This window comes from Carcharodon carcharias, chromosome 12, assembly GCF_017639515.1.
Source record: "Carcharodon carcharias isolate sCarCar2 chromosome 12, sCarCar2.pri, whole genome shotgun sequence".
Lineage (NCBI taxonomy): Eukaryota > Metazoa > Chordata > Chondrichthyes > Lamniformes > Lamnidae > Carcharodon > Carcharodon carcharias.
In genome coordinates, this window is record NC_054478.1 from 78,402,800 (window position 1) to 78,429,825 (window position 27,026).

General features: G+C 44.0%; 1 protein-coding gene across 3 annotated transcripts in view; it reads left to right on the forward strand.

The window, feature by feature from the left end:
* ccdc173 (coiled-coil domain containing 173) overlaps positions 1 to 25,570 on the forward strand; it is a 69,657-nt gene extending 44,087 nt beyond the window's left edge. For all 3 annotated transcript variants that reach the window (XM_041200409.1, XM_041200407.1, XM_041200408.1), the window contains 4 exons: positions 14,350 to 14,489; positions 15,985 to 16,177; positions 17,980 to 18,144; positions 24,995 to 25,570. In XM_041200409.1, the coding sequence (XP_041056343.1) occupies positions 14,350 to 14,489; positions 15,985 to 16,177; positions 17,980 to 18,144; positions 24,995 to 25,357 (861 nt within the window). In that variant the 3' untranslated portion in view covers positions 25,358 to 25,570. The remainder of the gene's footprint in view (positions 1 to 14,349; positions 14,490 to 15,984; positions 16,178 to 17,979; positions 18,145 to 24,994) is intronic.
* The last annotated feature ends 1,456 nt before the right edge of the window (positions 25,571 to 27,026 follow it).

Sequence of the window (27,026 nt, forward strand, 5' to 3'; positions counted from 1 at the left end):
TTTCGTTATCACATGGAATGAATTGAATTGGCTGAAGACTGGTATCTGTGATGCTGGGGATCTCAGCAGGAGGCCGAGATGGGACATCCACTTTTATTAATTGCATTTAAATTCCACCAGCTGCCTTGGTGGGATTTGAGCTTATGGCCAGAATTTTTAGCTTGGCGGGTGGGTGTGTGCCCGACCCAACCAAGCGTGTGATGATGTTGGCTGAGTGTGCCGACATCAACGTGCAGTCGCGCGATAGTTCGGTCAGCATGCACCCGCCGACAATTAAAAGGCCTATTAAGGCCATTAAGATATCATTGACATTAACTTTTCACTGCCCATTCAACCTAACGGTTGCCAGGCAGGCGAAAAGGCCAAGCGGCCTTTGCATTTTTTTGGAAACCTCATCCACGGGCGGGGTGAGGTTTCCAAAAGCAAATACAAATAAACTAAAAGCGTAATTTTTAAATTAAAATCATGTCCCTGCTCATGTCCCAGAGTCACATGAGGGGACATGTTTCATTACATTTTTCTGCTCTTCATTATGTTAAAAATATTTCTTCTTCTCCCTGAGGTAGCTCCATGGCACAGGGAGATTATTCTGCGCCCTCTTGCTCTACGGCTGCCCGCACAGGCCGTGCTCAGTTTTGCTGCTCACGTATCACGCTGGGCGGGCCTTAATTGGTCCATCAGCGTGAAATCACGGTGTGCTGTTGATCCCGGGTGGCGGTCGGCTTCCTGACTGTCCCCACTCGTCCCCGCTGATCCCGCATGCATGGGGCAAAATTCTACCCTATGACCCCAGAGCTCTACCCTGGGCCTGTGGATTACTAACTAGTCTAGATTACTAACCATTACACCACCACCTCCCAGATAAAGAGTTCATCCAGCAATTCACAGCATACATAATCACTCATTCTATCCTTTGCTGGTTGCAATTCAGATATATGCATTCTAGGAGATTTAAACAGTGAGCCAGTGGGGATAGTATCAAACGAAACACTGGATTACCAGGTGGAGAAGAAGAGGAGGATATCTTGATCTAGATCTCACAAGACGTATCTTTAACCGAAAGAGGCTTTCTGAGCATCAAGTGCTGGTGCATTCATTGAGGACCATGCTAGTCAACGAATTACAGAAACACTAAGGTGGAAGAGTGCTAACCACATGTGTGCAGCCTTGCATCTACAATTTTTCAACACTACTGTCCATGGGCTGAATTTTCCCTTTGGCATGTGGGGGCAGGCCCCGCATGTGCACGGTGATGTCAGGCAAGCGTCCCGACGTCACCGTGCACCATTGCGATATTTCGCTGGACGGGTGCGCGTTGCTGTCCGACGCACACCCACCATTAATTAACAGGCCACTTAAGGCCCTTGAGGCATCAATCAACGCCGATTTTTCAGCACCCGTGTGATCTTCAGCTCAGCATACGGGCGCAACGGACAGGCAGGTAGGACACATTTGTATTAACCTCATCCACGGGCGGGATAAGAGGGCTCACTGGGGTCACGAGTGTGCACAGTCAAGTATTTATTTCTGAAAGTTTTTGAAACTTGCCTGTGTGATCTGCAGTACTTGAAAACACATCCCAGCTGCTTTTTCTGGACTCTTAACCTTCATGTCAGCACACTGCAGTGAGGAATCTTTTCTAGGGCCTGCAGGTTTCAGGAAGCCTTCCCTTAGCCTGTGAATGGGAGCTGAACTGTCCACTGGAGGCAATTCCTCTGAGGAGGAAGGGACGGCTAGAACGGGGAGAAGGCCAAGAGTGCACCTTCAGCCTCCAGGGGTCCTTTGGGAGGACAGGCGCAGGCACAAGGGGCGTAGGGCCAAGAGGTAGCCCAAGGTGGAAGGGGCCGCAGAAGATGCCACTATCCTGCTGCCAGGGTATACAGGCGGCGAAGCTGCTACCTCAATATGTCTGAGATGCAGTGCCGAAGGAGGCTCCGTCTCTCAAGGGAGACAGTCAGCTTTATCTGTCAGATGATAGGGCCTGAGATCTCCGCTAACTGTGTGGGTGGACACCCCATGCCAGTGGCTCTGAAGGTCACAGCTGCCCTCAACTTCTATCCCTTTTGCTCCTTCCAGAGCTCAGTGGGTGATCTTTGTGGTGTCTCCCAATCAGCTGTCCACACTTGTGTCAAGAAGGTTACGGACGCTTTGTTCAGGCATGCCTCGTCTTTCATCCACTACTGTTGGGACCAGGCAAGCCAGACACAGCGAGCCAGAGGCTTCATGCCCATTGCTGGCTTCCCCTGCATCCAGAGTGCAAAGACTGCACACATGTAGCCATCAAGGTGCCAGCAGGTGGGCCTGGTGCTTTCGTCAGCAGGAAGGGCTTCTGCAACATGAACGTGCAGATAGTGTGTGATCACAGGATGCAGATTCTACAAGTCTGTGCAAGGTACTCAAGCAGCTCCCATGATGCCTACATCTTCATACACTCCCAAGCGCCGGGGCTCTTCAGTGCTCCAACACGGCTGGATGGATGGCTGCTGGGTGATAAGGGCTATCCCCTCAGAAGGTGGCTCATGATGCCTCTCCGCCATCCAAGAACAGAAGCTGAGCAGCATTACATTAGGAGCCAGGGCTCCACAAGGGCTGTGGTGGAGAGAACCATTGGTCTTCTCAAGATGCGCTTCCGATGCCTGGACTGCTCAGGGGTCGCATTGTAGTACCCCCCAGATTGTGTTTCAGTGATAGTGGTTGCATGCTGCACTCTACACAGTCTTGCACTGGAAAGGGGGACGCAGTGGACGACGAAGATGATGCAGTGGCTGCGGTTGCACACGATGAGTCCAGCAGTGAGTCCGAGGATGAGCATGCACAGGGAAATGCTGAGGGGGTAGACCCTGACCCGGGCATACTCCAGGGAGGCAGGGACTCCCGGGAGGCTTTAATACAATGAACCTTCAGCTAGCACAACACAGATGGACCACCAGGAGAAGCCTGAGCTGTAGGCTCGATACTCGATACCTAAGTGCAAAATCTGCCTGGACAGGAACAGTCATTAAGGGCCTTGTTAATAAAGCTGAATGTCCAACAAAGCACCCATTACAGTTTTGGAAACCCTGCACATGCACCCTCAGCCATGGTGACATATCTGAATTTTCTGTCAAGCAAACCAACTTATTCCAAAAAAAAGAGAATAATGTTACTAAACAAAGCAAATCATAAGGACCTCATCTCAGGCCAACACAAAAACACCAGTGAAAAACTCGTGGTGTGCCTAAGGTGCCTTATGTTTTCGTTTCCGGTTGCTACGTCTTGGTGCTGCCCCTTTGCTCGGAGTGGAATCTGAGACAGCTGCTGACTCTGCTGTCCTGTTGGCCTCAATGACCTTGGCGGTCGTCCTCTGGCCCATGGAGCCATTGCTGGTCCCACCTGGGAGGAAGCTGCCAGTTCCACAGCTGGCATCTCGCCAGTCCTCGCAGCCTTCCTGGATGCTACGGTCACTGGGAGGGGGCAGAGGAGCTGCTGCCCTCACCCAGAGTGCCCTGAGAGGTGCCTGCAGCGAAGCCAGGCAGCTACTGCATTGATATGAGGTTGCTTCAGACCTCCCTGCTCACTGTGGATGGATGGGCATCAAGCTGTGAAAGTTCATGCCCAAACCATCTCCCACACTGGCACTGACCAGCTGAGGTCAGTGCCGATGTGAGGGCTTGCTGGTCAGAGCTCATCCCCAGGAAGCCCTGACAGGTCTCCTGGAGTAGCCTGTCCATGAGAGTCGCCACTCTCTCCACGGAGGACGCATGGCACTCGGACATGTGGCTCATTGCCTCGGCGATCATCCATGTAGACTCCGCCACCATGGAAGCCAAGCCAAGTATAGCCTCATGTATCTCCCCAAGATGCTCACGCACACCCAGCCGCATTTCCTGCACCTGCGCATCGCAGACAACTCCAGAGGCACATCATCATGACCATGTGCCTGGTCCCTGCAGGCCTCCGACTACTGGCGCCATGGGCAAGCTTTGTTTCTGCCAGCTCCTCCAGCCCCTCACCACTGTGCCCCGGGACACTAGTCGATGTTCGAATTTCCACCAAGGTGCTAGTGTCTGCGCTGGTGCCTGCTTCGCAGAAATGGTGTGACACTGGTGAGACTTCAGGCCCCTCAGGCATGAGAGGCGGCCTCTGCTGCTCCTCCTCCTGGCCATGCTCCAGTGATGCTGAAAGGAAGAACAAGGACAGTGGTTCAGTTAACGTGGAGACAATGACAAAGTGCATCCCCGTTTCCCAGATCATTATGCGCTCATCCTTCCATAACCAATAGTCAAACCATGTTGCAAAATTAAGTCAAAAGTGCAATGGCTGTTGGGAGAACAATGCTGACCTCACTGTTGGGCATAAATACCTGGCCATGGCATCCCAGCCTCACTGACACCAGTGGACCTTGGTGCATGGCGCCTCTCCAGATCCAGGGTCTCCTGCTCGAAACGGCTAAGAATAGTGATCTGCGCCTGGCCGCCGCCGGTCCTCACATTCTCTGCTGCGTTACGAGCATTCTTCTCCTGAAAATGAGAGACGAGCATTGATTAGTGAAAATTGCACATGGACTCTCTTCACGCATGGCCCACCCCAACCAGAGTGGGATATATCAGGGCTCCAGACCCTCCTCACCCCGCTGCTGCCGAACACTCACACAAAGATAGTAAGCCTGCTCCACACACCCCACCCCCTCCTCACCCCCTTGGACACATGCTGCCTACATCACATTAGGTGCCACATGGTATATCCTTCCATAGCAAGGAGGCACAAGCACGTGGAGTGCAGAGCGTTGCAGATGGTTCATTGCCACGCCACCTTGAAGCCTCACAGCACGTCATCACCCTGACTTCGACATGTCCTGGAGTTCAAACGCAGCGCCTTGGAGCAGCTCCTCCAGGTTCCCCCCTAACCAGTCATGTGGTACTCAATGTGACACATGCTACAGGGGCAATACACATCTCTTCATCACCCTCTCAGGCTGACCTCAGCATGGGCAGCATCTGCTTGCCCACCCAGCACCCAGCAAAGAACAAATGCCATTAATGATTCAATGCAGTCACTACACTCAGAGTTGGGGGAGGTGCAGAAGTGGGGGTAAGCCGATCTGCTGGGTTATATGATCAATGCCGACATGGTACTCACCCTACCAGAGCGCAACAAGTCATTGAAGCGCTTGCGACATTGGATCCAGGTGTGCCACACTTAGTTGAGGGAGCTCACCACCTCTGCCACTTCTTCCCAGGACGTTTTGTCGTGTGGGAAGGCCTCCTTCCCCCATCCTGGGGAACCAGCACCTCCCGCCGTTCTGCCATCTCCTCGAGGAGGGCTGCAAGGCAGTCATCCAAGAAACGAGGGGCACACTGGCCCCCCACCCTACCCTCCGGCCTGGCCTGACTCGCTGCCCTACCCTCCAGCTTCGCCTGCCCTGTTGGTCTACCCTCCAGACTGGCCTGCTCACCAAAAGCCCTCTGGTGAGCCCTTCCACTTGACATTGTGAGCTGCCTTGCAAAGGCTGCCAGCGCTTCTGATAAACAGGCCGCCGGTTCACCATTGGACCCGGCGGACATTGCACTCAGAATCACAGAATCACACAGTGCAGAAGAGACCCTTTGGCCTCTCGAGTCTGCACTGACATGTGAGAAACACCTGACCTACCTACCTAATCCCATTTACCAGCACTTGGCCCATGGCCTTGAATGTTATGATGTGCCAAGTGCTCATCCAGGTACTTTTTAAATGATGTGAGGCAATCCGCCTCCATCACCCTCCCAGGCAGCGCATTCCAGACCGTCACCACCCTCTGGGTAAAAACGTTTTTCCTCACATCCCCCCCTAAACCTCCTGCCCCTCACCTTGAACTTGTGTCCCCTCATGACTGACCCTTCAACTAAGGGGAACAGTTGCTCCCTATCCACCCTGTCCATGCCCCTCATAATCTTGTACACCTCAATCAGGTCGCCCCTCAGTCTTCTCTGCTCCAACGAAAACAACCCAAGTCTATCCAACCTCTCTTCATAACTTAGATGTTTCATCCCAGACAACATCCTGGTGAATCTCTTCTGCAATCTCTCCAGTGCAATCACATCCTTCCTATAATGTGGCAACCAGAACTGCACACAGTCCTCCAGCCGTGGCCTCACCAAGGTTCTATACAACTCCAACATGACCTCCCTACTTTTGTAATCTATGCCTCGATTGATAAAGGCAAGTGTCCCATATGCCTTTTTCATCATCCCACTATTTTGCCCCTCCGCCTTCAGAGATCTATGGACACACATGCCAAAGTCCCTTTGTTCCTCAGAACTTCCTAGTGTCATGCCGTTTATTGAGTACTTCCTTGTCAAATTACTCCTTCCAACGTGTATCACTCACAATTTTCAAGGTTAAATTCTATCTGCCATTTATCTACCCATTTGAACATCCCGTCTATATCTTCCTGTAGACCAAGACACTCAACCTCACTGTTAACCACCCGGCCAATCTTTGTGTCATCCACAAATTTACTAATCCAACCCCCCACATAGTCATCTATGTCGTTTATATAAATGACGAATAATAGGGGACCCAGCACAGATCCCTGTGGTACACCCTGGACACCGGCTTCCAGTCACTAAAGCATCCTTCTGTCATCATCCTCTGTCTCCTACAACTAAGCTAATTTTGAATCCACCTTATCAAATCACCCTGTATCCCACTATTCCACCCCCCCCCCCCCCCCCCGCCCCCCAGCAACCCCCCCTCTCCCCCCAACCCCCCACCACCACCACCGAACAGAAAGTTCAGCCCCATGATTCAGTTTGTGACAGGGTTATCTGCAGCAACATACTTTTTCACATCATATATCCTAAGGGAAATTGCCACTTCTCCTAAGGTTTCTCGACTGCTGCCATAACGGTTGGGGTTCCAGATTTGAAGGGGCCAATTCTTTTATTTGACAGGTTGGAAGATTAGTCAGAGGCAAGGCCTTATGGAATTCGTTGATGCCATTAACATCCATACCAAAGCAAGACCAAGCAGCAACAGCATGGCTAAAATGAGTGCACACCATGGTCTCTCAGGATTTTAACATGTCTGGATCTCCCCACCACCACCCAAAGTTGTCTGCTTGTGTCAGGAAGCAGCAGGACTAGGCCACCTTGCACTGGTTGGAGCAGTGTGGCCTTTGGCAGATCTGTCCCTGGACTCAGCTCATGGGAGCAGAGGGCCACACTCAATCGTAAGAGGTTTGCATGCAAATGCAGCAGCCAGAAAATTCACATATTCCTGTCACTGAGATGGCATTCATAAAAGTACAGAGTTTTGTTTAAAAACCTATTCATCACACACTCAGCAAAGGAGAGAACAATGAAACTAAACACTCTGCTCACATGCACAACATGCTTTAACATTTCAGGGTATCATCATAGATATTAGTGGCATAAGACAAACATCTGCCCCTGGTTGTGTAACCAATATAACCAATGTGACCTAAGCAAACAACTCCATCTTTCTCTATGCAGCTTACAGCAGCATGGTTGCATTAGGGGTTGTAGATGGCATCCATTGGACCCTACATGTTCCTTGCACAAGGTTAATACCTAAGTGAATAGGAAAGGTTCCCACTCCCATAGTATAGCTTTTTTGCAATCGTCAGCACTGTATCACATAAATCAATGTTAATTTCTCAGGCAACTGTGCCTCTTTCTATTATTTGATCCTGAAAGGTAAGTCTGAGAGTGTAGGCTGAGGGCTTATTTGTGTGTTATATGTAAGTTGCTTGTCCATCAGTGTGACTGGGGCTTCCATGAAACTTCCAAATAATTCTATCTTCCTTCATTATGCAGCACCTTTGTAATGCATACTCTGCAGATGACACTGCATCCCAACATCACCAGCATTCAATTACGAGTAGGCTGTTGAGATCTGTAATGATTGGTGCTCAGAATGTGGTGATGCTATTTTTCTAGGATGTTTCTTTTTACACAGTGTAGTATATATTCCATCACTCTGTGATAAGTGATGGTGAATTACTTAGAGAACAGAGATTCAGAGAGAGCGAATAGATAGATCGACAACTTCCATTTTTAGAGCACCTTCAATATAATAAAACGTCCCAAAGTGCTTTACAAAGATGACAATCCAACATTAATGTGGGAAATGTTAGAGGAGGTGACTGAAGCAATGCCCAAATTGAATTTTGTTGAAGCTTTTGAAAGAGGTGAGACAGGTGACAATGCTTTAGGAAAGTCAGAGAGTCATAGAGGTTTACAGAAAAAAGCCCTTCTGCCCATTGAGTCTGCTCCGGTCAAACAAGTACCTAACTATTCTAATCTCATTTTCCAGCGCTAGGCCCATAGCCTTATATGCCATGGCATCGCAAATGCACATCAAAATACTTCTTAAATGTTATGAGGGTTTCTGCCTCTACCACCCTTTCAGGCAGTGAGTTCCAGATTTCCACCACTCTGGGTGAAAAAATTCTTCCTCACATCCCCTCTAAACCTCCTGCCCCTTACCTTAAATCTATGCCCCCTGGTTATTGATCCCTCCACCAAGGGGAAAAGTTCCTTCCTGTCTACCTTTTCTATGCCCATCATCATTTTATACACCTTAATCATGTCCTCCCTCAATCTCCTCTGCTCCAGGGAAAATAACCTTAGTCTATCCAATCTCTCTTCATAACTAAAACTCTCCAACCCAGGCAGCATCCTGGTAAATCTCCTCTGCACTCTCTCTAGTGCAATCACATCCTTCCTATAATGCGGATTCCAGAACTGCACACAATACTCTAGCTGTGGCCTAACCAGCGTTTTATACAGTTCCAGCATAACCTCCCTGCTCTTATACTCTATGCCTTGGCTAATAAGGCAAGTATCCCATATGGCTTCTTAACCAACTTATCTACCAGTCTCGCTTCCTTCAGGGACCGGTGGACATGCACACCAAGTTCCCTCTGATCCTTGGTACTCCCCAAGGTCCTACCATTCATCGTGTATTCCCATACCTTGTTTGTCCTGCCCAAGTGCATCACCTCACACTTATCCGGATTAAATTCCATTTGCCACTGATCAGCCCGTCTAACCAGCCCATCTATATCCTTCTGTAATCTAAGACTATCCTCCTCACTACTTACCATCCCACCAATTTTCATGTCATCTGCGAACTTACTGATCAGCCCTCCTACATTCAAGTCTAAATCGTTTATACACATATATATATATATATATATATATATATAGCACAAACAGCAAGGGACCCAACGCCAATCCCTGTGAAACCCTACTGGAGACAGGCATCGAGTCACAAAAACACCCCTCGACCATCACCCTCTGCTTCCTGCCATTCAGCCAATTCTGGATCCAATTTGCCAAATTGCCTTGGATCCCATGGGCTCTTACCTTAGTTATCAGTCTCCCATGCGGGACCTTATCAAAAGCCTTGCTGAAGCCCAAGTAGACAACATCAAATGCATTGCCCTCATCTATACACCTGGTCACCTCTTCAAAAAATTCAATCAAATTGGTCAGACATGACCTCCCCTTAACAAAACCATGCTGACTGTCTTCGATTAATCCCTGCCTCTCCAAGTTTGGATTAATTCTGTCCCTCAGAATTGCTTCTAATAGTTTCCCCGCCACTGAGGTTGGACTGACTAGTCTGTAGTTCTTTGGTTTATCCCTTCCTTCCTTCTTGAATAACGGTACCACATTGGCTGTCCTCCAGTCCTCTGGCACCTCTCCTGGCCAGAGAGGTATTGAAAATTATTGCCAGCACCCCTGTTATCTCCTCCCTTGCCTCACTCAATAGCCTGGGATACATTTCATTCGGGCCTGGAGATTTATCTACTTTTAAGCATGCCGGACCACTTAGAACTTCCTCCCTTTCTATGCTAATTTCTTTAATTATATCACAGTCCTTTTGCCTGACTTCCATACCCATGTTGTCCCTCTCACTTGTGAACACCGACACAAAGTTTTCATTTAGAACCCTACTTACGTCTTCAGGCTGCACACATAAATTACCACAATTTTCCTTAATGGGCCCTACTCTTTCCATAGTCTTAATGTACTTGTAAAATAACTTTGGATTTTCCTTCATTTTACCTGCCAATGTTTTTTCATGCCCCCTTTTTGCTCTCCTAATTTCCTTTTTAAGTTCCTCTCTACACATTCTATACTCCTCTAGGGCTTCTGCTGTTTTGAGCCCTCAGTATCTGCCATAAGCTTTTTTCTCTTTATCCAATCCTGTATATCCCTCAACATCCAGGATTCCCTGGATTTGTTGGTCCCACACTTTATCTTTACTGGAATATGTTGGCCCTGTAGTCTCCCTATTTCCTTCTTGAATGAGTCCCACTGCTCTGATGCAGATTTACCTAAAAGTAGCTGCTCCCAGTCCACTCTGGCCAAATCATATCTGATCTTATTAAAATCGGCCTTCCCCCAATTTAGAACTCTGATTTCTGGCCCATTCTTGTCCTTTTCCATAACAACCTTAATCTAACGGAGTTATGATCACTATCTGCAAAATGCTCCCCCGGTGATACCTCTACCACTTGCCCAGTTTCATTCCCTAAAATTAAGTCCAGGACTGCCCCCTCTCTTGTAGGACCTCCTACGTACTGGCTTAGAAAGCTCTCCTCGATGCATTTTAAGAATTCCACTCCCTCTAGACCTATTACACTATGACTAACCCAGTTAGTGTTGGGGAAGTTGAAATCCCCCACTATTACTACCTTATTATTTTCACACTTCTCTGAAATTTGCCTACATATCTGCTCTTCTAGTTCTCTGTGACTGTTTTGGGGCCTATAGCAATGTGATTGCTCCTTTTTTGTTTTTGAGTTCTACCCTTATGGCTTCATTTGAGGAGCCTTCTAAGATGTCATCCCTCCTTACAGCTGTAATTGATCCTTGATCAATATTGTGATACCCCTTCCTCTTTAACCTGCTTCCCTGTTTCGCCTGAAGACCCTATATCCTGGAATATTGAGCTGCTATTCCTGCTCCTCATTCAACTATATCTCTGTGACAGCAATGACATCATACTTCCATGTGTTAATTTGTGCCCTCAACTCATCTGCCTTATTCGTCAGACTCCTTGGATTAAAATAAATACCATTCAACCTTGCCAAATTCCCTTGTGCCTTAACTGGCATATAATTTCTAGTAGAGTGCAGGGTCAAGGTGGTTGGAAGTTCATTGTGAATGTACCTGTACACAAGTTGAAAGTGGAGTAGGGAAAATGCAGGGGCAAAGGCGGTCACATTGGGAAGAATGGAGTGCACAGGGCTTCAGGATGTTGCAGAGCCTTGGATATGAAAAGTGATTGTGAGTCTTCTGGATAATTGCAGGATTTTAGATTTAATGTATTGAAGCTCATTGAGGTTGGTGAGGATGTGATGATAAGAGGCCCCGGACTTATTATGGAATGCAAGCAGTAGAATTTTGGGTGAATTGCAATTGATGAAGGGTAGAGCTGAACCCCTTTCGTGTAACCTGAGCATGTAGTCGAGGGAAAGGATAGAATAAGGCAATAAGACGCAGTTGAAATTGTTGCTCATCAATGACTTGATGTTAGCTAAGCAGTCATACAGCACAATGGTAATTATGGACCCAGTGGTGGTGAGAATCGAGTTGGATGTTGTCGTCATGGATATGAAATCTGACTCCATGTCTATCAATGATGCCATTGAGTGGCAGCATGTATACAAGATGGAATCTTGGACACATTCAAAACCTAGAGTTGTCCTATCCTTCAAGATAATCCTAGGATAGTAGAAGGATTTAGACACAGAATTCTTCAGGGTGGACTTCTAGAGCCAACTTAGATTAAAGGATGCAGTGGTGAGAAGTGTATTGGTGGTGAAAGACCGTAAGGGACTTGTAGGGGATGAACACATTGAAGTGAGAGACAAAGTAACTGTTGAGCAGGTCAATAGCAACAGCAATGTGATGGCAAGTAAAGGGCCAGCAGAGAGAAAGTTGGGGGCTGGAGGGTATGTTTGAGAGGGTGTTTCTGAGGGTGTTCCAAGTAACTCATGTCTACACTGTTGCCACTGACTGACAGGTGGCTGAATACAAATAAGCCCAGCGGGTTCACACAGGAGGTTGTTATACAAGATTCGGGCTTGTGGAATTGGGAGAAATATATTAGCATGGATTGAGGATGGTTGATAGACAAAAAACAGATTTGGAATAAACAGGTCAGTTTTGGGTTGACAGGTTACAATGAATATGGTGTCGTAAGGATCAGTGCTTGGGCTGTAGTGTTTTATAAGCTATATCAGTGATTGAAATGAGAGGAGTGAGTGTAACATATCCATGTTTGCTGAAGTTAGGTGGGAATGTACGCTGTGAGGAAGATGCAAAGAGGCTGCAAAGGGATATAGATAGGTTAAATGAGTGAGCAAGAAGTTGGCAGATGGAGTATAATGTGGTGAAATGTGAAACCATGCACTTTAGTAGGAAGAATAGAAAAGCAGAATATCTTTTAGAAGCTGAAAGACTAGTAGATTTTTTTTAAGAAAGACTTGGGGTCCTTTACATAAATCATAGAAAGTTAATAGCAAGTAATTAGGAAGACCAATGGTAGTTAGCCTTTTTTGCAAGAGTGCAAGGTGGGGAACTCTTTCTGGAATTATTGCTTAGGTGAGGCTACATCTGGAGTTCTGTGTAGTTCTGCCTTAGATGGGCTGCAGTGAAGGGTCAATAGACTGATTCCTGGGTTGAGAGGGTAGACTTATAAGGAATCGAATGGTCCTGTATTATCCGGAATTTAGGAGAATGAGAAGTAATTTCATTGAAACATGAAATTCTTAGAGGGCTCGATGTGGTAGATGCTGAGAGGCTGTTTCACATGGCTGAAGAAACTAGAACCAGGAGTCATAGTCTCAGGTTAAAGGTCAGTCATTTAGGACTGAGATGAGGAGAAATTTCTTCACTCAGAGGGTTGGAAATCTTCACAAATCTCTACCCCAGAGACCTGTGTATGCTCAGTTATTGAGTCTATTTAAGGAGATTGATAGATTTTTGGACGCTAAGGGTATCAAGGGATATGGGGAAATGGTGGGAAAATGGAATTGAGGCAGAAGGTTAGCTATGATCTTAATAAATGAGGAGCTGGCTTGAGAGGTTGTATGGCCTACTCCCCTTATTTCTTATGTTCTTATGTTTCAGCAAATGGATTACAGGAAGGGCTTAAAAAAGGACATTTGGATGATGTGATTTAAATGTGTACAAGTAGTGCGAATTACTTATACCTGAGTTTTTGTGCTAAAAATCACTCCACCATTCTAGTGCAATTAACATTCCAAAAATGGAGATGAAATTCACCTCCTATAAAAAATATTGCTACAAACAATTAGGTTGTTAAAAACGTACAAAATTGACTGGCATATGAAGCCTGTCCCATATTATGATGACCAGTCCATCATGACTAAACACATCTTCCCTCCTCCCAGCTCCCACCCACCCTTGCAGCTACATAATCTCCTGAGAGAGGCAAAAAAAAAAGCCCAGGACCAATAAGAGAAAAAAAACTTTAAGATTCTTGCCCACATCTCTCTTTCAGACAGTCAAAACGATCCAGAAGATCAAATGAACCAAGTGTTACCTATAAAGTCTCTTACCTTCTTTATGATGATTCTGCCCCAGTTAAGATCCAGTCCAGCTTCCTCTTGTGGGCTTGCAGACAGCCATTACCCACAAGACCAGCTGGTAACATATTCCAGATGCTCACAATTCCTTGGGAAAAGAATAACCACCTAACATCTAGTCTATTCCTACTCTTACAACATTTAAACTAATGTCCCTTAGTCCTCCCTTCAGATTAGATTGGAACAATCAATTAGTAAGAACTCCACCCAATGTTTTTATTGTGTTATAGATCTCTATTAGGTTACCTGCAAGCCTATACTGCTCTAATACACCAAGGTCCTTGAAGATTTGAACTCTTGATACTCTTTTGAGTAAACCTGTTTCCATCTGTTTCAGATGAAGTTACATTGTTTCATAGTTTGCCATTGTGAGATTTGAACTCTTGATCTTGGGGTTACAAACCCAGTACCATAACCACTTGGCTATTTAGGCCAAGCACCAAGGTCCTTGAACCTGCCTTTGTAGCTGAGGCTCTTTAAACTAGGGATCATTCCTGTAGCTCTCCTCTGGACCTTTTCCAAGGTCATTATATCACCATATGTGTGGATCAAAACTGGACACAGTACTCTAGATGCTGTCTGACCAGCAACCTATGTCGTGTCAAAATTATGCCCTTTGCTTTATACTGACTTGCACTTTTGACTGTCTCTGAACAACTAAGCTCAACTAAATGAATCACTGGAACTCTGGAGGAATGTTGATTTTAATATATTATTGTAAATGTATTCCATTTCAGGCACATGTTGCGAATATGAACATCATTAAAGCACTGGAAAAGCAAAAGGAAGAATTGCAGGATGAAGATATCAGGTTATTTGTTTCAGCAAAACAAAAAATGTTAAAGCTTAGGAAAAAAAAACAAGCAGAAATTGACAAGTAAGCAATGTACCCTCTATTTTCTTGTAGTGCTTGGGTGATTTGCTGAAGTGTGCAGGGCCTTTAAATCTTTCTGAGAGCTTGCGCAGGTGCAGTAATTTAATAAGACCAACTTGTACACGGTCTGAATCACAAAATTGTTAGTGTAGAAGGAGTTCATTTGGCCCATCGTGCTTGCACCAGCTCTCCAAATGAGAAATTCACCTAGTGCCATTCCCCAAACTTCTCCCCGTAGCCCTGCACATTAATTTACAGATAACAGTCTAATTCCCTATTGAATGCCTTGATTGAACCTGCCTGCACCTGAGTACTCCCAGGCAGTGCATTCCAGACCCAATCACTTGCTGTGTGAAAGAAGTTTTTCCTCATGTCTCTTTTCCTTCTTTTGCAAATTCATTTAAATTTGTGCCTTCTTGTTCTCGATCCTTGCATGAGTGGGAACGGATTCTCCTATCTACTGTGCCTCGACCCTTTATGATTTTGATTACCTCTATCAAATCTCCTCTTAGCCTTCTTTCCTCCGAGGCAAACAGTCCCAACTTCTCCAATCAATCTTCATAACTGAAGTTCCTAATTTCTAGAACCATTCTCGTGAATCTTTTCGGCACTCTCTCCAATGTCTGGACTGGATCTTCTGGGTTGCTGCAACCTAGTGGGATTGGAAATGTTGTGAGCAAGTGAAATGGACCTCGAAAGTTTGTCGAGAGTAAAAATGCACAGGAAGTTCATTGAATCCATTCTGTTTCTGTTTTTTATATATTGTATTGGGACCTGTGCAAGATTCCATGAGTAGGATAGGTTTTTTCCTTCATTGTGAGGATAAAGGCTTTGAACAATAATGGAAAGTGTTAATATGTTTTCAGCATCAAATCTTAGTATTCTTCTCTTTGTGAAGAGTGGAATTGAGTGGTATGCCTTTGGGGATAACATGAAATTGTTAAACAACATATTAACCAAAAAGTTATCTGAAATCAGCTACTAGAAGTCAAATAGAAGTGCCATGATCCAATCAATCCAATCAAAATCAGAGACAAGGAAATATCTTCAAATGTATGGACTGTGGAAAACAATAATTTCAGAGGCTTTTGAGCTAACAAAGCCCTATCCAAGGAACTAACTATTCTCTTGCCTGATTCATTTCAACAGTAGGGAATTTGTGTGAAATCTGAGGTATAACACTATCTGTTTTTGTTTGATACGTCATCCTACATGAATTGTACATTCAATGCCTTGAGCCTATCCCACCAATCAGTGAGATCATTAACTCCCATCCACCTGCCTTGCCTTCATATTCACAAGTTTTGTTCAATAAAAATAAATGAGTACATACAAACTTTTATTGCCATTATAAAAATTGTGGCTTTTTCATAACCATTACTCCATACTTTATACATATTTATTTATTTATTTAAAGCTTTTCATTATATGGCAAAACTATAAAAGATCTGCTATAATGGAATAATGTGGCCATTTTGTACTTATCTGATCACTCGAGGGAGAAAGAGGATCATAGAAAACTGATGATAAAGATAATAAGTGAACAGATGAAAGAGGAAGTACAGGATGAAATGCACCGCATTACCAAGGCTGCACAAGAGATGGAAGCTAAAAGAGAAATGGAAATAAAGGAAAAGGAAGAAAAAAGAATGGCAGATTTGAAGGCAATTAAAGAACACAGAATTATGATGGTAACCTGCTTGTATGATTTGATGTTACAGATGGTGTAGTTTTTACAGCAGTTCCCTTCCCACTTCCACCCGTTTCCTACTCAAACCCCCACTCTCTTTGCTGCTTTCCCTTGCTCCCTTTGGCACTTTCCTCAGTGGTCCCCTCATTGCCTCCACCTATGGCCCTTGCCCCACCCTTCACTACTCACTTCCCCCTTCCCTTCATTTCCCTTGCCACTTCCTACCCACGACCATTCCCCACTTCCTTTGTCATTTCTTTGCATCAACCTGTTCCCTCCTGCTATTTCCTTGTGGCCCCTTGCCTCTCCCTTCGCCGCTAGTTCACTTACCTCTGTTTCCCTTGTTGCTTCTGTCCTGCACCCTTTTCTGCCTTCCCGTGACTCCCACCCACTTCCCTCATGCCCTCTCAATGCTCCCTTCACTGCTGGCTCGCTTGCCCCCTCCCATTTTCCGTCGTTGCCCCCTCCTGCTTCCCTCACCACTCCTCTCCGCTTTGTCCGTGGCCCTTCACAGCTGGCTCACTTGCTTCTACCCCCTCCCATTTTGCACTTGTTCCCTTCATTGTTTCTCCCTATGCTCCCTCCTGCATCTCTTTCCGCTGCCTTTGTTTGTCCCTTCTATTTCCCACCATCCGTTTAGGAGCAGTGAAGGGGAGTGGGAGGGAGAAAGGGGAAGCGTGAGGTAACAGGATAAATGAGGCAGCGGTGAAGGAAGCTGCGTGTAATCATGGGTGGCAAGCAGGAGGGAGTGGGGAACATGAGAGATTTGTCGCAAGTCAGGTGGGGTGGTGGGTGAAGCGAGAGGGAGCGGGAGGATCGAGGGTGCTGCGAAAGGAGCTGTGAAGGACCATGGTGGGGGAGTGATGTGGTGTGAGGAGGGGAGGAGGGAGCAGGCAGTGGTGGGAAACAGATAGCTGTCAGTGGACGCACAATAGTGATGTAAGCAGTTGGAGAAACCATGCATGTGCCGTTGGCTGGAATGCAATGCAACTTCCTCATTTCCTTTTTCTGTTTGATGGTGGCAGGAGTTACAATATAAGTAAGATTATGGATGTTGTATAATGGACATCCAACATGTTTCTGTTATACAGCCCCTACTGAAGCTGAAGTTCACCCCAATAGCCTTAATAAAAATCAAAGGATTTTATGTGGCAGTTTTATGGAACAGATAATATGGCCAGAGAGGACGAGGCATTGTGTACCTTAAGATTATAAAGAAACATAGAACAGAAGACTATTCTGCACACCAAGACCATTCATTCTCTAGAAGGAATATTGGGATGTACAGGACCAGAAAAAAAATGGTTCTTCCTGGCTGTAGAGTTCAAGAAGAGAGTACACGTTTGATTAGCTATACTGACTTTCTAACCAAATGCCTGTCCAGCTCTGTCTTAAAATTACTGAAGTTATTAGCGTCCATCGCCTTCTTGAGCAGTTCATTTCAAAAGTTCACCATTCTGAACCATTTGTTGACCTTTCCTTATCTGAACGTCATTCTATGCCTATTCATTATTAATTTATCAAAATGTACCTTGATATCTTTGCCATGATTAAATTGACCACATAACTATTTTAGGTCTTTATTGATTCACAAATGTTGCAAAATATCTTCAGAAATTTGAACATTACATGTGAATATGGAAAAAATAGAAATGAGGGCAATTTAAAAATGTTTTGAGTTACATTGGAGAGTATGGTGATGATATTAAAATATAACTAATCAAAAACCACAGTTAATCAAATTTGTGATCTTTTATGAACCTGCTTTGTATAAAGTATCTGAATTAAATAATGTGCATTCAGATGAAAAGACGTGAGGAGAAGGAAAAGGAAGAAAAAATACAAGCAAACAAAATTCTTCATGCCAAGATAGAAGCAGATTATTTACACCTGGAGCAAGAAAGGAAAAAAAAGCTAAAAGCCCTAGGAGAGAATGGGAGTGTGCAATCCTTCCTCATTGAACAAATGGTAAATTTTACTCTTCCATGAAACTTCCTATTTGCTTTTCTTCCCCTCCTGAAAGTAGAGTTCATTCTCGGGTACAGCTTTATCAGAGCTGGTAGCCCTCCACTTCTTTATTAAGTGACCATTCTGCACCTGTGAGCTTGGATAGTAAACAGAAGGATCCCTGGCTAAGATGTTTCCCTTTCCTTTTTGAGGTGCTTCCACCAGTGTCCTGACTAAGATCAGCAAGCAGCAAAATATTAAGTAAAAATATGCTTAAGGCGTAGCTTCCATTTGATAGAAACACATGGAGCAATGTGGTTCTCTACTGATTAAAACATTAATTATAAATATTAATTTAGATTGCCAGACAGCACAACACAAAGTATACCTACTAATAATTGGCAGTGTTAATCAAATTTTTTAATCTATTGGCAGCATACACAGGTTTGCATGCTGTTTCCCACTGATGTTTAGGGGGGATTTTTAAACAAACAAAATGGGAGTCCTGGGCCATCTGGGGAGTTAAAACTTTAAAAATCAGAATCCTACCCAACCCACCTCCAACTCATCCACTTCAGGCTTTAACTGGAGACAGTTGGGTAACTAACTCACCCCCTCGGAGGCAGGTTCACACTTTAAATCTGAAGCTGTGATCCTCGTTATTATTCAGCTTTTCAGTTTAATTGTGGGATCCTGTTGGGATCCGGCAACTGCATCCAGGCAAGAGCTGTCGGATTCAGGAGATGAGTACATTAGGTACATGAGTACAGTACAATACCGCATGCCTGGGCAGGCCCTGTGATTAGCCAACTTGTCCACAAGGCCAACTCGCTCCCTTGCCCAGGTTCCCAATCCCTGTCCCAGCTCGCCAATCCACCCCTCCAGCCCTCTGATTCCTCATCATGCCTGATGACTCCAATCTCCTTCCTGGGCCTCTGATTCTCCTCCACAGGCACAGATCTCCACATTGCATCACCCCACCCCACCCTAAGGCATCAGCATCAATCTCCCCAACTGGGACCCTGTTACTGGCAGCAGCCAATCCCACCAAGATTGTACCCCACTCAATCGTCCCACCAGTCTCCCCGAGATCCACCCACATCACCACCTCACCCCCCCCAACCCTTGAGATTGATCAGGTTCCCCCATTTCCCCCTACCCTGGACCAACTCCCCTCCTTCCTCACAAATTGATTCCCCTTACTGCCCCCCTGAGATTGATCCCCTCCCTCCAAGATCATCCCTGAACTGTCAAAGGCCTGTTAAAAAGCAATTAAGGCAAACAGCTGAGCTGCCCGTCCAGCCTTAAGGCTGGTGGGCAGGCAGAGAGCCCAGGCGGCCTTCGCTTTTTTCATGGAACCTCATCCACAGGCAGGATGAGATTTTATGAATGAGCTAAAATTTTCAGAAATTTTTTTATTAAAGTTAATGCATATGTCCCAGCTCATGTGACAGTTTCACATGAGGGGACATGTCATAACATTTTTTTCAACACTTTATTAAACTTAAAACTAATCTCGTTGAAGCACCTCTGTGTCTCAGGAAGATTTCTAAGCTCTTTCCCCCTGCACCCCCCCCCCACGCCGCCTGCACAGGGAGTGCTCAGCACTCCCGGGCGCGCGTCATGCTGGGCGGGCTTTAATTGGCCCACCCACGTAAAATGGCAGCGCCCAGCTGATTGGGGGTGCCAATAGGCTGCGCGCCCGCCTGTGCCTGCCCCGTACACCCCCCCACCCCCCGATGGGGAGAAAATTCTCCCCATGGCCTACAAATTACTACCATCATAACTTTTAACAAATTCCCAGACTAATCTCCATTAAGGCAACAGCAACCCATAAACTTTCAGCAGACACCGGGCAAAGCATTTTCACCTTCCAAATTCAAAATGATATTGCTTTCACTTTGTTTCCTGTAGATACAGGTGTAGGCTTACAGCTACTTTGATCTTACATTGCCTCTGCCCCGCACATACAAAACTGCTTAAGTTATACCTAGTGCAGCTCATTGAATGTAAACTCTCATTGTATCACCAATCTCTTTGAACTCATCTCTTCCAACATTAAAACCTTTCGTAGTACCAATTTTATTAGTAATATAAACATATTGCTTGGTCTCTGCTAGCTAGGTGCCAGATTTCACTCGCCTTCTTGAATGTGCTATTCAAAAAATGTAAATGCACTCTTTCTCTCTTACATTTCAAAACTAGTACACATCAAAGCACCCAGATTAGCTGGCTTTAATCCAATTAAGACACACCCACAGACTAAACCTCTATTTTAAAAGAAAAATATTTTCCAGTAATATATACATTAATAGCTTCATAACAGCATTGAAGAGGGCATTTGAATAGAAACAATGATAAGGGGTATGGGGAAAAGGCAGGGAATGGCACTAGGTCATAATGCTCATTTGGAGGGCTGGTGCAGACACAATGGGCTGAATGGCCTCCTTCTGTGCCATTAAAATTCTGTGATTCTGTGTAGCATTCATCAAAGAGACGTTTAGGACACCATGCAAAAAATACGAAATGAACTAAAGTTTAATGATTTTCCATTGTAATCATCTGAATGAAAATGCTATCGAATGGATGACCAGCCACTCCACTAAAAATGGAGATAAAAAGGAACACTTGGGAATTAATTTTCACTTCTATTCGATCCTGATAATGATCGTTATGTGCTAGGATACCAGCAGCAACAACCGTTACCATGGCTTTGCTAGGATTGTATCTTGTGACACATCCATATCTTTTTTCAGTGTTATCACATTGTTTTTCTACCAGTTTGCTTGTCTCAACTGCCTTTTAATGAATTATCTTAATTGCATTGAAGCTCATTTTTAAATGTCACATGTCACATATTGGTTTTTATCTTTCATGAAAATGAGAGTGTAATTGAATCATCACAAAGTGAATATTGCCTCAATGTGCACAATGTTATCTCAGTTATATCTATCATAATTAGGAATTCGCACTTAAGATGTCAAATGGCATTTCGGCCTATTATGGAAATGGACTGGAGTAAAGTCTTGCTACACTTGTACAGGGTTTTGGTGATACCACATCCGGAATACTGCGTGCAGTTTTGGTCTCCATAATTAAGGAAGGATATACTTGCATTGGAGGCAGTACAGCCAAAGTTCACTTAATTGCTCCCTGGGATGAGGGGGTTGTCTTATGCTGAGAGGTTTAATAAATTGGTTCCCGTATTCTCTGGAGTTTAGAAGAATGGGAGGCAATCTTATTGAAACATACAAAATTCTGAAGAGGTTTGATAGGGTAGATCCTGAAAGGTTGAGCGGAGTCTTCTGTTTGGTGCGCGGTGATGTCAGGCGTGCGTCCCGGCGTCATTCAGTTTGGCGGACGTGCACCAGAGTGGGCTGCACGCCCACCGAATTGTCAAAGGCCTGTTAAGGCCATTAATGAACTAATTTCAGTAATTGTCAGGGCTGCCCATCCAGCCTTAAGGTTGGCGGTCAGGCAAAGAGCCAAGGCGGCTTTCTCATTTTTCAGTGAACCTCATCCACGGATGGGATGAGGTTTCATGAAGGATTTATTAATTAAATAAATTTTTTAAATCAAAATTCATAAACATGTTCCAGCTCCTGTAACATTGTCACATAAGGGAACATATCTGAATAATTTTTATAATTTTTTTTTCAATTTTTCATAATGAAATTAATGCCCCTGAGGCAGCTCCATGCCTCAGGGAGATTTCTGTGCTCTTTTGTGCACATGCACGAAAGAGCACAGGCCCCGACACTCCCTCCTCCCCCCGCCGTACAGCGCTGAGCGTGTCTGAGTGCATGCCTTGCTGGGTGGACCCTAATTGGACCGCTCATTGGAGGAGTCCATGAGGAGCATGAGCACTGTGTTGACCTTCATAGGTGAGCACACTGCCTCCTCCATTGAGAGAGTGGCGACTTTCATGGAGAGGCAGCTCCAGGGACAGAATCAGGGGTTCCTGGGGTTATGTTTCAACCTGCAAGATCTCACACAAGCAATGAGCTCAGGTGGTCAGTGTCATTGTGGGAGATGGATAAGGCACCAGTATCCCAGCCAGGTGCCCATCCATCAATGGTGAGCAGTGAGGTCCACAGCGATTGCACATGATGCACGGGCTGCTTGTCATCTCTGCGGGCTCCTCTCAGGACACTCTGGATAATGGCAGCTGCCCCTCTGCCAGTGACAGTGGCATCTGATGAGGCTGGGTAGATGCCAGCCATGGCACTGGCTGCTCCCTCCCAGGTGGGGCAAGCACAGGCTCCACTGGCCAGAGGATGACAGCCAAGGTCATCAAGGCCGACAAGACAGCAGAGTCAGCAGGCTGCCTGCAATGCTGGTGCCAGCGAGGGGGGAGCACCTAAACATAGCACCTGCAAACGTAAGTTAAAGGCACCATGAGCACATGTGGGACAGGTTATAAAATGGTGGCGTACAGCTGATCACGGGCGGCGATCGGCTCCACGCCCGCCTGTGCCCGTTCTTGACCAGCCCACCCGATGGGGAGAAAATTCTCCCCATTGTTTTAGTTTGTCAGGGTATCTAAAACAAGGGGGCGCAGTCTCAGAATAAGGGGCCAATCATTTAGGACTGAAATGAGGAGAAATTTCTTCCCTCAAAGATTTGTGAATCTTTTTGAATTCTCTATCCCAGAGGCTTGTTGATGCTCCATCGCTGAATAGCTGGGATAGACAGATTTTTGGTTTATCGGGGAATCAAGGGATATGGGGAGAAGGCAGGAAAGTGGAATTAAAGCCCAAGTTCAGCCATGATCATATTGAGTAATGGAGCAGGCACAGCAGACCATATGGTCTATTCCTGCTCCTATTTCTTGTTTACTTGTATATATTCTATCAAAGTGGTTCTAGTATCCGTTACTCCAATATTCATATCAGGTCAATTTTAAACTTAACCACTAAAATCTCTCCAGTATGATAAAATACTCAGATAAAAGGAGGGCATCTTCTGCCAGTCACAGAGATGTATTTGTTACGGAGGAGACAGAGATGTTGAGATAACTTTTCCCTTTTGCTCCTCACCTCTTGGTTGTTTGCAGCACGGTGTATATTTTGGAGGGAATGTTTTAAACACCTTTCAGTGTTGTGACTTTTAATAATAGACATGAGACAGGTTTTCTGGCAAGTTTAAATGAGAAGAAAAGATAAACGTTTATTCATACAACACCCAGAAATGTAAACACAATGAAAACACTCACTTCCTAAAACAAACCCACACAGGAAAAGATGTATTAATTGCATTGAAGCTCATTTTTAAATGTCACGTGACACATACTGGTGTACACCTTTAATGAAAATTAGAGTGTAATTGAATCATCACAAAGTGAACGTTGCCTCAATGTGCACAAAAATGTGCTCAGTTATATCTATCATAATTAGGAATTCGCAATTAGGAAGGCAAATGGCATTTTGGTCTATAATGCAAATGGATTGGAGTAAAGTCTTGCTACAATTATATAGAGTTTTGGTGAGACCACATCTGGACTATTATGTGCAGTTTTAGATTCCATATTTATGGAAGGATACACTTGCATTAGAGGCAGTACAGCCAAAGTTCACTAAATTGGTCCCTGGGATGAGGGGGTTGTCCTCTGAAGAGAGGCTGAGTAAATTGGGCCCATATTCTCTGAAGATTAGAAGACAAATCATTCACTTAGGTTATTAATGAAATAACATGAAGCAAAAAAAAAATCACGTTTGAATCAGTCCTTTTTCGAGATGCAGCATTTTAGGCCAGGATGGATTCTCTCTCGTGGTTCTTTAACAACAAATGGAAGTTGAATGTCTCTGAGTTTCCAGGCGAAGTTGTGCCTGAATTTCTGTAGAGACGAATCTAGTTGCATTAGGCAGCATTTCTTTATTCTTTCTGGAGGAATGGTCCCTCTTGGGTCCTGTTGGTCTCCAGACTGACCCATCTCTGGCTGGTTCTTGGAGTATTAAGATTTGTTATCTTAAATCAGTTTTGATCATGTGACCACATGATCAATACTTCTATTGTCCACACAAATGATTCAAAGCTAGAAGCCATTGTTACACAATAAGGGATAAATGTTCACACCTGCTTATGATAAACAGGTTTCCCCATACCTCTCTTTGTTAAGTTTCCAGCTCGTAGACACTGAGTCTGGCAGGGGGGGGGGGGTGGTGGGGGGGGGGTGGGTACTGCGGTTCCATTGAATTTGAGTTTTGGTAAATGCCCAGACAATAGGAGGTGTAAATTCATGGATTTTGTATCATGAATGTTACACAGAATCACAAAATTTTAACAGCACAGAAGGAGGCCATTTGGCCCATCATGTCTGCACCGGCGCCAGCATGCCTATTCATTGGTGGGCACTCCACCCACAGTCTTTATATTTTAATCACTTTTCAGAAGCATTTTTGGACACGAGTTAATCCTTGTCCGTTTAAAAATCACATAAAGCCATCTGACCTCCGACGGCCATCTTTGCAGCACATTGTCCACTTTTTAAAGGAAAAGTCAATTTCATTGAGTCCACGTTGAATTAATTCTATATTTTGAAAGTTAGGAATATATATCTTTATTGGACAAAACACATTCTGACTGTGATCAATCTTCAGTCCTTGAAATTGTGTTGGGAGTGCCAAACATTGCAGGAAAAATATGATAGAATAAACACACTATTTGAAGATATTTTAGAGCAACTGAAATGATCAGGGTTAACATGATTGCTCCATAGTTGCTTGAAATTAATAATTCTTGTTGCTTAATTTTTATTTTTCTCTTATTTGTGTAATGGACAACGATATACTCTCTATTTAATAAACTATAATAAGATCAAGAGGCATCGGTGAAATCTTAAAAGGTTTGATTTTTCTTTACCAATTTCCAGGCTGAAAAAAAAGCTAAGGCTTTACGTAATCGTGCTGCTGAGTTGGAACATGAACAAAAACACATGGCTTTACTTGAAATCGAAAAGAAACAATTTGAAGAGTATGCACAGCAAGTTATTGACGCAGCTGGAAAAAAAGGCCGAAATATCTATCCACTTCTTAAAGCTGCTCACCAAGGAATTGGTGGTGGACATGGTCCTGTGCTTACAGAAAAAGGTGGAATTAGACCTAGTTACCAACTCAAGGACACCTCTGGAATTCAACTTCCAAATTATAAACGTAGTACAACTGAGGCAGTTAAGAACATACGTGATAAATGTGATATTGAGAGATCCAAGAAATCGCTAGGTTTTATATGGTAAAAGCTTTGAAAATTACTAATTACAAATTGATTTTCATTTTTACAAATATTAATGAAAACTATAATTAATCTTTCTGTATGATCATCTGCACAGATTTAATATAATTATTCTATTGCATGCACTTGAAACTAACAAAATGTTTGAGTACCCATTCCAGTAGTGTGTTTCACGGAGAGATTTAAGTATAATATCAAACAATGATTGAAGTATAATAGCAAGTTGGAAAAGATTAATAAACTCCATCTGAAACAACGTTTAATTCTCTGCTTCAGTGCAAATAAATTCTGGACTATAATACAAAAGTATTAACAAAGAATGTATGGTAATTGAATGAAATAATAAGTCAACAGAGATTAAATTTTGATGCTGTTCATCAGGTATTGTTTTTACACTATACATATAGTTATAGGGCCAATAGTATTATTAATTTTTTTAACATTGACATCATTATCATACCAGTCCTTATAAGTAAAAACAGATTGAAAGATGCACATATTCAATAACTGTACTAATTATTTTTTGCTTTTTCATGTCTGAGACCTTTGCATACAAGAGACAAACAGGGTACAGGGATACCAGTTATACTACATCACACAAATGAGAGTCACTCTCTGAAAAAATTCAGTGTACAGCTGATTTTCAACAATCATTTTGATTGGGTAAATTTATCTAATATAAACTCAAGCAAATTCAGATAAATCAATTTCCCACAAACAGCAAACAAGATAGTATTAATTTAGAAATGAAAGTGGCCAATTTATCAGAAAAGCTTCAACTCCTTAAACTAGTGGTATAAGATTGTTTGCTTCTACCTCAGTAGGCACAGTGAGATGGGGCCTCAGTTTAATGCCTCATCTGAAAGCTGATGTCTCGGATCATATAGAACATCCTCCTTAATGCATTAACATGTCAGCTCTAAATGGAGTTTTAACCTACAATATTCTGAGAAGGGGTGAAGATGTTATCACTGACATTTAAAACAAATTTACATTAAAGATACAGTAAGAGAATATCTTCAGGACAATCTTAAAAAGTGGATGCATCAACTTCAGTTTTGCACATCCTTAAATTCTTGAGCATAGTTAGAAGTTAAACTTGACATTTTTTTTTACAGATTTTATGCTTATTTACATGACACACCCAACTTTAATAATCAATATGATTGTAAACATAATTTTGATTAACATTTTAAATTCCAAAAATATAGGTTGGATAAGAGTACAGAGCAAAAATGTTTGTTTTTACTGTGAGAAATTAAGCCTTTTTTTACTAACCCTCAATCAGTGTGGATTCCAGGAATCTGTTGTCCGTAGCCAGTTTTTCTCATTTAGGCAACTAATTCCAGCTCTTTTATCCTAATGGCAGAATCATAGACTGAGCTTTTTGTTTATGGGCCTATATTCTGCTGTCTTTTAAGGAAGCCAAATTTATTATGTAAGTGCATGGGGCTGGCTCACTGATGCTAGTCTTCTAGAATCAAAATTAAACAAGGCGTGTATAAAATAAGTTTGGAATGAACTCAGATTTATTCCAAAGCAACTCATCTGTATAATATAACAACAAAATACTGCAAATGCTAGCAATCAGAATCTCGGGAAGGCTATGGCAGTTATTTAGTTAATTTAGTTACTTTCTGAATTAACTTAGAATAATTCCTATGTATATTACA